Source organism: Vidua chalybeata, chromosome 20 (genome assembly GCF_026979565.1).
Source record: "Vidua chalybeata isolate OUT-0048 chromosome 20, bVidCha1 merged haplotype, whole genome shotgun sequence".
NCBI classification, from domain to species: Eukaryota; Metazoa; Chordata; class Aves; order Passeriformes; family Viduidae; genus Vidua; species Vidua chalybeata.
Window position 1 is genome coordinate 10,027,128 of NC_071549.1, and position 15,771 is coordinate 10,042,898.

General features: G+C 49.0%; 1 protein-coding gene across 9 annotated transcripts in view; it reads right to left on the reverse strand.

Moving 5' to 3' along the window:
* Positions 1 to 15,771, reverse strand: part of ACACA (acetyl-CoA carboxylase alpha) — a 100,496-nt gene that overhangs the window by 45,937 nt on the left and 38,788 nt on the right. For 6 of the 9 annotated variants that reach the window (XM_053961463.1, XM_053961469.1, XM_053961468.1 and 3 more), the window contains 9 exons: positions 11,272 to 11,295; positions 9,186 to 9,329; positions 8,614 to 8,710; positions 7,288 to 7,395; positions 4,986 to 5,042; positions 4,639 to 4,683; positions 1,909 to 1,950; positions 1,346 to 1,561; positions 728 to 883 (listed from right to left, as the gene is read on the reverse strand). In XM_053961463.1, coding sequence (XP_053817438.1) covers positions 728 to 883; positions 1,346 to 1,561; positions 1,909 to 1,950; positions 4,639 to 4,683; positions 4,986 to 5,042; positions 7,288 to 7,395; positions 8,614 to 8,710; positions 9,186 to 9,329; positions 11,272 to 11,295 — 889 coding nt within the window. The remainder of the gene's footprint in view (positions 1 to 727; positions 884 to 1,345; positions 1,562 to 1,908; positions 1,951 to 4,638; positions 4,684 to 4,985; positions 5,043 to 7,287; positions 7,396 to 8,613; positions 8,711 to 9,185; positions 9,330 to 11,271; positions 11,296 to 15,771) is intronic. The other 3 variants (XM_053961464.1, XM_053961465.1, XM_053961466.1) reach the window with 3 other exon arrangements.

Sequence of the window (15,771 nt, forward strand, 5' to 3'; positions counted from 1 at the left end):
ATCTTTGGGTACCCATGAACTGAATGCTGATTTCCAGCTAAATTCAGCCTGGACTTGGGACTTGCTTTGTGGTGATTCTGCTAACCACAAACATCCTTTATGCCTGAACACCTTCATTTGTGCATCTACAAAGCTTAATGTTTATTTATTTACAACGTTCATCTCTGTGGTTTTGTACCACAGACTGAAAATGAAGCACTTCTGTAGCTAAATTTACAGATTCTTTTTAAGCTCCTAATTTATCTCATGTTTTATTTGGATGGAATCTGAACTTCTGCAACAAACAGAAGAGCGTTTACATCTGCTTCCTTATTAAAACTGTTTACCCCAAACACACAATGAAAAAATAGGTTTAGTTTCAAACACAAAACAAATTTCCAATAATTGCCCCTCAGTTTGCACAGAGGAGCCAGGCTGCACAATAAAGTGGTTTTAAAGTGCCAGAGGGCAGGGCTGGCTGGGATGTTGGGAAGAAATTCCTGCCTGTGAGGGTGAGGAGGTCCTGGCAAAGGCTGCCCTTCTCTGGAAGTGCCCAAGGCCAGGCTGGATGGGGTTTGTAGCAACCTGGGACAGGGGAAAGTGTCAGGGCTGGAACAGGATGAGCTTTAATGTCCCTCCCACTCAAACCATTCCACGGTTCTGTGACTCTGTGAACAAAAGGCCTTTTAGTTCTGACAAGTGAAGGCCTGGAAAGACAACCAGCCCCGAGCTGGGCAGGAGCTCCCACCTTGGAGGGGTCCATGATGACGGTGGGCACGAAGTTGAGGAAGATGTGGTTGCAGTCCGTGCGCACGTTGGTGTTGTTGAAGGCCACCTCCAGCTCGTCCATGGCCTCCAGCAGCAAACGCTCGCCCTCGTTTTGCAGGTACTCAAAGGAGGCTTCCTGCCAGAATTGCCAACAAACCACTGAGTTTTGACTCACAAATCACTGCCCGAGAAGGTCTGGAGAACTGCAGGAGGATGTGATGGAGAGGACAGAGCCCGCGCGCAGCCCTGGAGCAGATCCATCCCCAGCTCAGAGCCGGTGCTCCCTGTGCCTGCATCCCACACCTGGCTGCCTTGTGCCCTCCTTTAGCTCAGAGTAAGTCTGAAACCACACAGGGTTTCTGAAACCACACAGGGCAGCCACTGCTGCCTCAAGATCTAAGGATCCTCTTGGGCCCCTGAAAAATCTCCCTGGAGCACAGGAATAGCAGGACTCCAAAGGGTTGGTTCTGAGAGCAGCACCAGCAAGGAGAGGGCACAGCCCCCAGCCCTCCACAGAGGGAATGGTCAGTTTTGGATGCTGCAGCTCCCTAGGACGACCCTGGCTTTCACTCACCGCCGTGGGCAGGGACAAACTCACCTTGGTCACCAGGTCTGAGTGCCTTATGATGGCCCTGACGAAGAACCTGTAGTCTGTCACCTCCGTGCCCACCTCCACCTTGGCAGCCCCCAGGTAGAGGTGCATTTTGTGGTTGGCACAGGGGATGGCCGTGAGGTCGAAGTTCCTCATGCGGTTCAGCTCCAGCTGGAAGGCCAGGGCGGGCTCCAGGTGCCGGTAAATCCGATCCTCCTCGAACTGCAGGGGCCAGGGATGCAGGAGAGGGTGGGAAAGAGGGCATTGAAAGGGTGAAGCACCGAGGTAAGAACTCCACAATGCCCCTTCTGAACTTTCATATTTAACTCAAACTCTAAAAATTCCAACAGATCCAACCCAGACTCTTCTATCTCACGCAGCACTGGCAGCTGTGAAATTGTTGAATAATACAAATGGCAGAACAACAAGTTCTCAAGCTCACCCCCCTGAAAAAACCCTCTTTTCCACAGAAAGCAGAAGGTTTTGTCCTGATTCTGAGTAGTGAATCACTGCATGAAAGAAGGATAAAGCCAACACTTGGAGAAATGTATTAAGAATATCCAACTCACCTTATCCCGGGCACGGAAGGTGAAGAACTTTGGGAATTCCCTCTGTTTGAAAATAAAAACAACAGAGTTAGCACTCCCAAGCACTGATGTCCCCAGAGTGCTCTCAGGCCACTCGTGGGGCAGCACCACAGCACAGGAGGTGACACAAGTTGTTCCCAGCTACTTTCTCAACATCACAAAGGTGGTGGAAAATCAAGTCACCTTCAAGACAGGAGAGGCAGCTTAAACCTGCCCTCACTAATGCAAAAGAGGCTACTTGATTGGCTTTAGATGATTATTGTCAGTTATTGACAGATAACACAGAAGTGTTCAGACAGTAGTGGGAAACCCTTTCTAGATCTGTTATGATTAAGATTCCTGTGGAAATGTCTGGAGTGATATGAACACTGTTATGGATGCAGATGTACACAGAACAATCATCTAATTCTAGAGCTCTCTTCACACCATTACTGCCAGAAATACTTTCTTCCCAAGGAAAACTGGGAGTTGTAACCAAATAACTTTATTCTCCTGTATGGAGCAGCAAAAACATTTCAAAAATCCCCCATGTACCACTCAATTTCTCTGGTTTTCTGTTGCACAGATTAAACCCTGTCAGAGCCTTGAGAGTTTTCTTAAATATTGTACAAATCTTAGGTGAAGAGAGAAATCCTAGACAGCATCCTGTCCCTCCAGTTCCACCCAGGCAGATCCAGACCCTCCTCTGGAATTAGACTTTTACTGGGCAGAGCTTTGGTCAGTGCTTTGCACCACGTGAGAACACTGCTGCCTGTGCTGAAGGTGACCTGAAGGGACACACACACAACTTGCCAGAAGTGTCTCACTAAGCAAAAAACAGAGAATCTGACCTGGAGTCACTGAATTTCTGGCTCACGTTCCATTATCCATGAAAGATGAACAAGCCCAGCTGGAGGGAGTGCGGCAACCAGTGACACTGTACAAGCCACCACTGAGCAACACAGATTTTTAGGCTAAAAGTACAATTCTAGTCTGTCATCTTCCTTCCCTCCTAGGTAAAACAGCCCCCAGACCTCACCTGATGACTCTCAGCTGAGCAAAACAACTTGTGTTTGCCTGGAAACTCTTCCAAAATAAGCAGTGGTACAAGAAATGCTGCCTAAAACTTCAGGCTCACCCAAAATATCAACTGTCTGTGAGCCTCATCTAAGAAACAACCTCTTCCATGTCTCCTCACTCCTCCCAGTCCCTCCTCCCTGTCCTCCTCTGCAGGCTGCCAGCTTCTCCCACCATCTCCAGGCTCATTCCAGCACTAACAGAACTGCTTCCAGGGCACCTCACTGGTGTGGTGGGCAAATACCATAATTAGATGTGCACACACACAAAAATCCTCAGTGCCCTGGTACCAAAATCCAAAAGAGTGCTCCATTTCCTAGGCAGAAGAATTATACCCCTGCTGTGTTCTAATCAACCAACCATCATCAAGACAATCAAAATAATTTGCCTAAATTAGCCAATCAAGACACCCTGCAAACCGCAGAATGTGAGAAGCTGCACCAGAAATCATCAGAGTTGATTATTATACTAATAATCACGTTAAAAACCTAATGAGATGAGGAAATTGGAAGCTTGCTGGAGCAACTCTCTATTACCTCAACATGCTGGGAACTAATTATATAGACTGTAATTAAAACAAAAACAAACCCAAGCCCAGGCCCTGGCTAAGTTAATAGTTGGTCCAGTAATGAAGGGGCTGGGACAGCAGAGAGAAATGAGGACTGACAGAGCAGCTCCCAGAGGTGCTCCACAAACTCTGCAGCCAGATCACCCCACACTGAGGGTCCAGGGAGAGCTTGGGGATGGTTCCTTCTGTTCTGTGCCTCCTTTCTGACCTCTGACACAGCACTTACTCAGCAACTCTGACTTTTCATGCCCCCAACACCCATTCTGCTCTCCAAAAAACTTCCTTTTTCAAACCAAAAGCCTAGATTTTTCTTGCTAAATGTCCCAAAGACTCTCCACAAAATCCAGTTTCCTAAGCTGCTGGCTGACACCTCCGTACCTGTACTGTGAGCAACAATTCCCACGTGGTGACAGGTTCAAGCACTATTTCTGCTGATTTGTAAACTAGATTTCCCTTCATAAACCTTCCTAGACCAGCTGTGTTGAGCACAGGGCGAATTTCTTGCCCTTCAGAGGGTCCTGATAATTTCCACAACTGAAAAGTAGATACCCAAGAGATAAAAATCTGGTTTATGCCTTACATTGCCACCTAAACCAGGCCTCACTGGTGCCCAGGCCCTGGGGAAAGAAGTAATTCTCAGCAGTAAGAGCATCAAACATTTCCCACATCACAAAACCACTCTGCAAAATTTAACAACTCCCTCCAGTGCCTGCTCTAAGTTATCTTAAAGTCAGCCAAGAAGCCAAAAGAAATCACCACACTACAGAAGAAAGACAAAGGTTTCACTGATAATTGCACTTTAGAACAGAAAGGAAACACAAGGAAACACAAGGAAATCTTTATCAGTGTGGCTTCCCGAGCTCAGCCAGGTAACCAGGGAGACTCAGAGCCACACTGGCCCCTCTGAATGCCACGGGCCCAGCCTGGGTTTGCAGTTAGATATTCAAATAAATTCTTCAACACTTCACTTTGGCAGAGTGTGGGCATTAAATGCCTGCCTGAGATCCAAATGAGAAGCCCAGAGCCCCCTGCGTGTCTCCTGGCCTCACATCAGGAATGCCACTGTGTTCCAGGCCCTTTTTACTTACATGGAATCTCTGATCCACCTCATAGTTGACCTGTTTCCTGAAGTCCTTACAAACGAAACATACACACATAGGAAGAAAAAAAAAAAAGCAGAAGACAGCTAGCAATTAGGATTAAAATCAAAACTTAATTAATTCAAGAATACAAGAGGCGTCAAGATTGTTTACAATTGTAAATTAATTTTCTTAAGCAAATTCATGAAAACCATTTCAAGTTTTAGAGGACAAAAACAGTGAAGAGAGAACTAAATACAGTAAATACAGCATTTAATTCGGGGGAAAAACATGTCAGATGCCAATGGTATAATGAGCTAGAAACCAAGGAGTTCTGAGGAGAGAGATGGAAATACCTTTTGTGCTACAAGGAAAGTCAGCCTCCGAATGCCATGCTCAATCAGGACTGATTTCTGCAAAAACAAGGGTGGAAACAGCTGACTGGACTGGCAGAAAAAGAACAGACTAAAAACATGCTGGAACCTTCTGTGAAGTGAAAAAGCTCTGCAGATCCTTCTGCCTCTGAGCTCCTGCTCCCCTTCAGCCTCCTCAGAGAGAAGATTTCCCACCTGATGCTGCTTTAGCAGCATAAACACCCAAATCCCTTCCACCTGAGCAGGTAAATAACTAAATCACAGGAACATGAACTCCAGCTGAGCCTGGCTGAGCAGGAGTGCAGAAGAGTCACCCCCAAATCTTGCAGGAAATATCCTTGTTCATCTGCCAGGATTGCTTTTTGGAGGGAGCACAGCGCAGATGGGGTAAGGTCATGGAAAATGATGGAAAATGAGTTTTAGAGGAGCTAACCCACAGAAGATGTGGCTACAGTAAACTCATGGACAGCCCAGTCCAAAGCACACATCCAGGCTCTCAGCCTGGAGAAGACTTTTGGGGGGCTCACTGTGACCTTCTAGTCCTTTAAGGGCATTAAAATAGAAGGGAGAGGAACGTGACAAGAACTAGATGGACACGGGTTAGATGGGATGTCAGGCAGGGCCTTGAGGTCCCTTCCAACCCAAACCATCCTGAGATTCCAAGATTCCACATGGCAAAGGTGATCCAAGTCAGGTGTCAGTGATTGTTTTCAAAGAGATCACAGAATATCCACTCTGGCTGCTCCTTCCTCATGTTCCCCTCTCAGAGGAGTGCTGCCATCAGTATTTGCCACAGCACTGACCCTTTGAAGTGCTAAGATCCTGTAATTCTCCTCTTTTTCAAACTTTTCCCCTTCCTCCTCCCTCTTCCAATTTAAAAGCAAGGAACACAAGAAGGAACAACAGCTCAGCTCAAGCAGGAGCAAAGCAGCCCCTCTCTGCACAGACTGTGATGCTTTACTAAGGTTAAGCCCTTTGAAAATGAGCAGCAGTGACTATATTCATGGCAAGAGGAAGAAAATAACTTTAATAATGCCATGATTTAAAAAGCAAAAATTGTTATTGCTTTTAAAATTCCACAAGTGGCAGACAATAACAGCAGAGCAACAGGATTCTGATTACATGGTAATAATGTGGGTCTCCCAGCAAGGCCACAGCTATTACAGAGCGATTAGCCATCAGCACCTGGAGAAACTCCATTTCCACTGACTGTCTCAATCTCCTCCACAAGTCATTTACAAGTATATGATCCTAATTTCTATTAAAAAAACCACACACAACATGCTGGGACTGGAAGATTATTTGGACAATTTGGATCAACCTATTTGATAGTTTAATGTGGTTTTGGATTTTTTTTTTTAAATATATTTTATTTCTTTCCTTTTATCCCCTCCCATAAAACGCCTGGAGCATGATCAAGCAGATGAAAAGCAGAACTAGTTTTAATTCTTAAATTTGATTGTTTTCCTTGTTTAAAGAGACAGGAAGCTGCTGAAGCCACATGGATGCCAGTCCCATTTTGGAGCCCCTGATTTCTGCAGGGTATGTTCCCACCTCCCACACTGAGAAGGTGGAGGTGCTCTTTCAGTGCTCCCAGAACCAGGAATCCCAGTTCCTGGTGGGATATTCAGCCCCACAAACCAGTGGAGTTCTTCACACCACAGAAGAGCAGGTGCAGGCAGAGCCCAGAGTGGACACAAGGAGGCTGTCCCCAAGCCAGGCTGACCCAGCAGTGACATTTGGGACTCCAAGGTGTATCCCACACTTAGGAAGGAGCAACAGAACATGCCAAATAATTCCTCCTCGTGCCAGGAGTATTGTATAAGGTGGATGCTCCAGCACACTAACAAGGGCAATAAACTTTAATTGCATTAAGACTATGGTGATACACTAATACAGCACATTTTAATGTCATTTTACATGGTTCTGTTGCTCATCCAACCACTTGATCACCAGGGAAAGGCACAGAAAACATTTTTCAGAGCGTGTGGAGACAGTTACAGAAGAATTGACCTGATGTGTTTAAAACCTTCCAACTCTTTCATCCCTTCAAAAATTAAAGGGAAGAAGCCCTGACCTGACAGATTAGAAGCAGAAACAATGACCTGATGCCTTCAGGAAGGTGCAGCTATACCCAGTCAAACAAATGGGAAACTAAGGCTGTAACTGCAGCGTGCTTGCTTTGAAACCAAACAAAACCACCCCAAACCCAGGGAACACGGGGACTTTTCCCCAGGCTGTCCTGGCCATGCCCAGGGAGGCAGAGGGGGTGCAGGGACCTCACCTTGCTCTGGGTGAACTCCCTGAACATGGCAGCCAGGCCGTCGTCGTCCACGTCGCCGTCGGTTTTGATGGCCACGTTGAGGATGTGGATGGGCTCCTCCCGGGCACTCTGCAAGGACAGGGCAATGTTCCCCACGGTTCAATAATCAGCAGCTGAGCACCTCAGAACAGGCTCCCTAAATGCAAGCTTTAAAGCAGAGATGCTCTGGGGGAAATGAAAAACCAGTGAGATGCTCTGGGGGAAAACTCTGACCAAACAGCCTCATAAATCTGCAATTTCACAGAAGTCAACGTCCACAAACATCAAAGAGGAGCCTCCTTTGGAGAATTCAAGTCTGAGGATGAGACAGGGCACAGGGTCAGGGCCTTCTTTATCAGATGCAGCACAAGGACAGTAAAGGACTTTGGCATCAAGGAAAGTAATTAAATTAATCAAAGTGTAGGGGCAAAACAATGTGAGTTTCCATATCTACAACAACATGAAATAATGTGGAAACATCAATTCCATTAGAGCTCCAAGGAACTACAAATTCAGCCTCCAGGAGCCTGTGATTAACTGGGGAAAACTGAGTCTGGACAGGAAATTACCTTGGTGAGGTGAGGTGAGGGGGATGTAGAGAGAGGGATCTGAGGACATTAAGGTTGACAGTAATATTCTGGAAAAGGCTACAGTGCTTCCACACATCAGGATCAATGGATCAGTGGAAAACAAAGCCCTGCTCTGGACACAGGCTGTATTCCAGCAGAGCTTCCCACTCTTGTGGAGCAGCTACCTGTGTCTCTAAGGGAAACTGGACTTCTGTCCCTATGGATTAGGGACCACCTGCTGCCTCTGCACCTGTTCTCCACATCTCTGCAAAAACTGAGCAGCTTTACCTCCCAGAAACAGTTCCAAGGGGTAGAACAGAGAGAAGAATCAGGATTTAAGGTGGCTGGGAAGGGTGTAAGACAGGAAACACGGCAAGTCAGACACAGGACAAAGACAGCTGAAGGTGCAGTTCAACATCCTGGTGCAGAGAGAGGGTCTGGAGACTTAATGGTGGGTTTAAACTCTGCTATGGTGCTGTGGATCCAGGAATTCTGCTGATGCTAAAAGCCATAAACAAAATTTACACAGAGAGCAAGAGCTGAGCTGGAGTTTCACAACAGAGCTGGAAAGCGGCCGCCCACACCGAGTCACCTGCTGTGGAACAAGCAAGCAAATCACAGCCATAAATACACAAAGCTCCTAACTCCTGCTTCCAGCACTCCAGCTGGGGAGGAACATCCAGCCTCAGCCCTGCTGCCAGCCTCAGAGCACCTTCCAGAAGGAAAAAAAAAACCCTACCTTGTCTTCATCATACAGGGAAGCGTGGCCGGCCTCGGGGAACGTCGGGCTCTGCGGGGGAGAGTCGCAGAAGCATCCCATGACTTCATCAAAGATCCTGGAATGCACCAGGGAAGGAGCAGTCACCACCACAGCAGTGCCAGCACACCGAGCACCCAGCACTGAGCACACCAGTCCTGGCAGGAAAGGGCTCCTTCCCTTGCTGGGCTCAAAGATGAGGAGGCAATTCCTCAAACCAGGGTCCAGCATTGGTCAGAGACCTCCTGGGTGCAGGCTGAGGGCTCTGCTGGGGGTTTGCCTGCCCCAAAAGGTTGGAAGCACACATCCACAGAGCATTAGCAGACATCAGCACGTTCCCAACCAGCAGGAACCCGGGATGCTGATCCCTCTGCCTGCAAACTGCTCCTCCAGCAGCCTGAGACCGCACGGGGCCACACGCGGGGATCCAAGCAGGGAAACACGCTCAGGCCCAGCCCAAACCTGACTCCAGACCTGGCAAAGCCTTCCCCCAGCTCTGCCAGGGCCCAGGCAGGTGGGTGGCCACAGAAGCAAGGCCCAGGCTGGGCACACACCTGACGAAGTCCTCGAAGGTGCGGAAGGAGACCATCCCGCCCATGCGCTGGCACGGCGGCGTGAAGGAGTTGTCCAGCAGCACGTCACTCACACTGGCCACGTGAGCCATCCCATAGTGATTGAGGTTGGAGGAGAAGGACATCCTAAACAGCAAAGGCAGCAAGAGCACAGTCAGCAGGGGCAGGGCACGGGGGGACAGCACTTGGGAGCAGGTCTGGGCACCTGGAGCGTGGCTGGGCAACCCGTGCTGGACTGCCCATGCCTCTGGTGCCACCCTGCCTGGGTGTTGTGTCAGTGACAGGAACACCCCGAGTTAGCAAACGATGTTATAACCCCTTAAAACAGGTATTTCTTGAGATGACAGGAGAATTCTGACTATGCAAGGCTGAACTTATTTTTCCTCCTGTCTTTCTGTTTTGCTTTACAGGTGGAACACGATTCAAGCAGCAGCAGTTCTAAGATTTGACACTTGAAGGATTCAGTACACTTTTACAAATGCTGTATAAACTTATTGACTCCATGATTTTTCTGATCAGACTATAATTTGCACTCCTCAAACGCAGCATGGTACAGTGACTTCTCCAAAATTCTTTACTGAGTCTTAACACTCTCATTCCTTCCCTTCCTGTTCAAGAAACAACTGGAGGTGGCACTCAGTGCTCTGGGCTGGGTGACAAGGTGGGGATCAGCCACAGGTTGGACTCGATGGTCTTGAAGGTCTTTCCCAACCTCACTTATTCTGTGATTTTTATGTTTTTTTTAAAGACTCACAATGCCACAGTCAAGACTGGCAGAGGAAGCTTCTCCCGCCGTGAGGAAAAAGCACACAATGAGATTGGACCTTTCTCTGGTGACCCCAGCTGGGGTTTGCCTTCTCTGCAGTAATTATCACCAATTTCTGAGCTGTACTGCAGGCTCATCTTAATTCAGACTTCCTTCAAGAGCTGCCTGCAAGCTGGTGACACTTCTGCAGAGACCCAAGCAGGGAGCTGGCCCAGGGACCACACGCTCCTCACTCGCCCTCCTTGGGCTTGGGGACACATTAGTTCTGCTGCCAGAATTGGAGGAGATGGGGGAAAAAGTCAGGGAATGGATTCCCCACCAGGCCTGGTGCCTCAGAGCTGTGAGGTGCAAAGGGGAAAAGCAGGGCCAGGACCTGGCTGAGCACTCCTGCCACAGCCACCCCCCAGCTTTGCTGGGATTTCCCCCTTTCCACACACCAAACCCACTGTGATCCAGCCCTGAGTACAGTGCTAACAAGTCTAAAGTATCATCAGTGTGATTAATAGCTCTCCATGCCTAAAGTCACTCTCTGTTTCTGCAATTTATCTCTGATTAAGAGCCGTGAGACTTCCAAGCCCATTTTTACTATTTTTCCCTAAACAGGCTTGTAAGCAGTAATAAATAATAGGTATTCACGTTTTGAAAGAGGGGAGTTTTTCAGGACATGCCTTGGTGTACATTCTTACAACCAATACAAAAACTATCACAGAACAGGAGCTGAACAAAAAGACAGCAGACATTTTTCATGTATTATTTAAAACAAGAAATACTTTTCAACTGAGACACAGGAGGAAAAATTAGCGTCCAAACCACAACAAAACATGCTGTCAGCTGTTTGAGATGTAGATTCATCCATGGTGTGAGGGAGGTGAAACAGCCCTGGCAGATTCTAAGCTATGCACAAGAAACCAGGGTAGCAGCAGGCTGGGCTGGGAGGAACTGCCTGGGGCCACTGTGACACCCTGCCAGAGGGTCAATCCTCTGGGAATCCAGTGCCAGAAAAGACCCTAGGACAGCACTTTGCTGTGTAACACACTGCAGATGAGCTGAGTCACCCAGCAAATTTGATTTCAGAGATTGCTGCATGCAAGTTTTTTTTTGTTTTTTTTGTTTTTTTAAAGAAAAGCTGAAAACATGCTTTGGACAAAGGGAGAGGAAAAGGGAAGGTAAAAGAAGCGTTATGGTTGAGCGTTTCCCAAGTAAAGAGAAGGGCACTGCAACAAAACATGCTAAAACAGTCAGGATTAGGCTCCTTCTTTCTAGTGTGGCTTTTGAAATTGGAGAAGATGACGGGTACTGTACCTGTTTAGCGTGGGGATGTTCCCTCTGAAATCAAACAAGCACAATTAGTCACAGACTGGTTAGTGAGAGCCATCATAAAGAACCATCATCAAACCGGTGCACACAACCAGCAACATCTTCACAAGTGACTGTCCCAAATTTGTCAGCTGCCAGGGAGAGCTGCCTGCCACCACCCAAATCCACCAGGGGCACAGCCAGGCCACGCAGGGAGCATGCAAATAGTGGGATATCCCAGGAAAACACTTGGCATTTGCAAGGGACCCCACGTTCACCTTTCATGGTCCCCACTGCAAGCCCTTTGCACACGCCAAGTGCAGAGCAAGAGCTTGCACTCCCTGACAGAGCAGCAAACAGCAGAGATGCAAAAAAGGAAAAAAAAAAAAATTACCATCTCACACAGGAAAATTGCAACAGGTTGAGGAAAACAAGCCAAATCCTCAGTGCCAAACCTCCAGGCTAAGCAGCCCACGCACAGGCTCCCACAAGGCAGGGACAAAGCAAGCACACACAGCACCATGGAACACGCTGCATTTTCAGCATTCAGTGCTAAAAAGAACGACCTCAAGGCTAAAAAGAACAACCTTAAGGCTAATTTGAGGAAAACTTTACCAATTCTTTTATGACATCAGCCCAGCTCTCCCCGAATTTGCGTGCAGCTCAGTGATGCACACGAGGCAGAGGGGAGTGAGGGGCACATTTTCAGAGCAGCAGCACAGCCCAGCCCACAGCAGCAACAGCCAGGAGAGTGCTCCATGCAGGATGGGAAAATGGCTGGGATCTGACATGCACAGTAGCACAGATTAAATTTAAAAAAAAGTCCTTGCACACAGGAGGCTTGTGCAAAGGGATTAGCAAGAATTAAAAGATGGAAAGGAGAGCCTTGAGGAAGGTGTGAGTGGGCACTCACCCCCTTCCCTTCAGGAGATGAAACCACAAACTTTTGTGGCATCCTAGCCCATAGGCAAGACCCCAAGTTGCTGAGCACAAAGTCCCAGTGCTTGATGACCAGTGTATTCCCTGGTCACACTGGTCAGCCTGCCCTGCTCCTGTCCCAGACTGGTTTGGCCACAGCAGAGTCACCTTCACTACAAGGTTGGGTGCATTACTGAGGCACAAAAAAATTCCCATAGTGTCCTTAAACCATATGGGGGAAAAAATACCTAAAAGCATATCTGTCATGGTGTATGTACCACAACTATTTTATTTTGGGGGGGATGGTAGGGACAGACCCTGTGCTGCAGAGCCTGTGGTCAAGACAGAACGGGCCTTCAGCCCTCAGGGGGTTGGGACTATTTTTTGAGCTTGGCAAGGAGTGGGAAAGCTGCATGTGATCTACTTCAGTTGGAAAAAATAGTCTGGAGAGGACTGGCAGTTCCTACCCCCAGCAGGAACCCTCCTGTAGCCATCCCTGGAAGGCTTTCAGGAAAGAGAGGGATGAAAAAACAGCACAACAAATGTTCAGTCCAGCCTCGAGAAGGGCACCCTGGTGCTCTGGGAGCTTCTCCTGCCACTCCACACGGAGCTGGAGAGGCAAGGAGGGAAACAGGACAAGGAGGAGTGCATTGAAACTGAGAGAGAGCAGGTTCAAAGGGGATGGCAGGGAGAAATTCCTCTCTGTGAGGCTGGCAGGCCCTGGCACAGGTGCCCACAGAAGCTGTGGCTGCCCCTGGATCCCTGGCAGTGCCCAGGTTGGATGGGGCTTGGAGCAGCCTGGGACAGTGGAAGGTGTCCCTGCCCGTGGCAGGGGTGGAATAAAAGATCTTTAAGGTCCTTTCCAGCCCAAGCCATCCCCTGGTTCTGTGCCAGGGCCATGCCAGAGCCCCCAGCAGCACCAGGGCCAGGCTCACAGCCTGTCCCCCACAGCAGCCCCAGCCCTTCTCCCACCCTCCTCAGCTCCCAGGATGGCCTGGAAATGCTCCTGAGCAGGGATCTGCTGCAGCCCCGCTGGCCCCACTGCTCCTGCACCCTCTGGGCACTCTGAGTTCAGTGCCCTGTGCCCCCTCCTCCTTTTCCTTCCCTTTTTCTGCGGGGAACAGGAGCTCCCCCACGCCACGGGCAGGCACGAGCCAGCGCAGGGCAAAGCTTTGGAAATGAGGCAGCAGAGCAGAATCAGCACAGGCTGGCTCAATAACCCACTTGTAGTTATTAACAGCAGTGCCACAGGAGAAAGAGCAATTCCACTGGCTCTGACCAGTGCCATTCCTCTTATGTTTCTTCATTTCTGCAGAAGAATCTAACCAGAAGGCAGCGAAACATGCCTCAAACCATACATTTTGATTGGGTTTTTCCTCTCCCTCTTTCTTCCCTTATTCTTCTGCTCCCTCTGTGATTCAGCCAAGCTGAATCTGCTACAGAAGTCCAATTTGCATAAAATTATCCTCGTTCCATTCAGTTTGCTGCCCCTTCCACAGCCCCTTCTTTGCTCTGCTGGAAGATTTTGCCCTTTCCGAGGCAGGCAAGCCAAGGGAACGGCAGCACATTACTGCTGCCTGCTGCCTAATTAACATCAAACCTCAGCCCCAAGCTGCAGGGATTTACAGGTGTCCTGGAATCATCTTCCCTCCCTCCCTGCCCGTACAAACCACTCTCACAACGAGGAGGGGACTGACACCCCATGAGTTATCCCTTTGGGGCTCCAGGTAGGGCCAGAGCCCACAGCAGCACGGCTGGGTCACTCCTGGCATCCAAAGGTTGATGCCAGAGGCTGCTCCAGCAAACAGTCCACAGAAAATGCTGTCACTTTGTCAGAAATTCACATTTTATGAGTAGATCATTGTAAAATGATAGCAGGGGAAAAAAAAAAAAAAAAAAAAAAAAAGCCTGTACAGAGGGAAGGTGTGGGCTCAGTGCCCAGAGGGGCTGGGAAGGCATGGCTGAGGCAGCAGGGACCAAAACCAGGCTGGGCTGCATTTCAGTTTCCTCCGGGGCTCAAAAAAGCAGAAGGCAGAGCCCTGGGCTACCCCTGCCACACCCCAAAATCAGGATATATCCAGCACCTCAAAGTCTCCTTGTCAGCACCTGTCACAGGGGACACATCCAGCTCTGAGAAAAACAGGGATCTGTTTGGTGGGAGCACATTTCTCTCCAAACTCTTCCCTCCTGATCCTGCAGCACATCTGTTCCAGAGGAAGGGGGAATCAGAGGAAGCAGCTGAGCAGCCTGGCTGGGGGAGCTGGAGAGAAGGGGATGCTCTGGGAGGAGCAGGGCAGCAGCAGGCTCCAAGAGCTGGCTACAGCAGACAATGTCCCAGTTTAATTTAAACCTTACAGCTTCAGACATAAGAAAGGCTGCTGGAAAGCAGGAGAGGAGAGGGGATTAGAAAGAAACACTTTTGTTGAAAAAAGCACTGTAATTCCCTCTCCTCGACACACAATGTTTCTTTGAACAGAAGATTTGAAGGTAAGATTAGGCAAGGCCTGTTTCACGAGCACCTCAGAAAGGCCTTTCAGGGTCTGTCACCTGGGCTGCCGTGCTCACAAAGGCAGCTGAGCCCTCTGAGCAGTCAGTTCTGCCCCTCTGCCCACGGCAGCAGGGCTGGCACGACACACACAGCAGAGCACAGCCTGAGCAGGGCTCCCTTCTTCTCCCCAGGACCCTGGCAGCCTGCAGGGCAGCTCATCCCCAGGCAAGCATGGCACTCTGCAGCCCGTGGCCATTGGCATCCCAGAGATGCCCTGGATCCACGCCTCCAGATGGGATTTCTGCATGGAGAGGGCTCCCAATCCCCATTTGCTGCCAGATGGTGACACTGCACTCCTCATCTGCCCTGCACGGGCACAGGGATGCTGATGGACCCACAAAGCCCTCTGTGCTTCCCATTAGAAGCTCTTTTCCTCCCCCTGACTTTCCCTGGCTGTTCAGTGGGGATTCTCGCATTAGGATGCTTGCTGTTAATTTAAACAAATAATTCCCCAAACAGTTTCTGCCCACAAAACCCACCAGGAGCAGGTTGCACTTCTGTGACTTTGTCAGCAGATTTAACAGCTTTTCTGCCCTCTCTGCTTCCCTGTGGGCAGCTGATGGCAATCCTTCCATGGCCAAAACCACAAAGTCTGAGCCCGAGCTGTGATCAGGCAGCTCAGAGGGAGAGGCTGGGATTGTTTCTGCCACAATTAAGTAAAGGCATAGCAGGGTTAAATAGCAATAACGAAGAATTTAAATACAAATTTAAAATCCCAATTAGAATTTAAACCATTAGCAGTTTGCTGTTTTCTCGACATGAATGTTTGCTTCCATAAAACGTGGGCTCTCAAAGGTTCACAGACATCTGACACAAAGGGACCAGGGTTTAAAAATATCTGAGGCAGTGGTGAAAAACGTGTGGCATCATATAACAGCAGCTCCCCAAGGGAATGCTCTCCTAAGGGCTCCCTGGCATCTGCTCCTGGGCCACCAGCCCTGCAGAGCCTCCAGGGACATTCTGGGATATTTTGGCCTTGGGCTTTGCCCTTGGAATGCATTTTTAGCTTTTCAGCCCTCAGAATTTGTGCTATAAAAGAT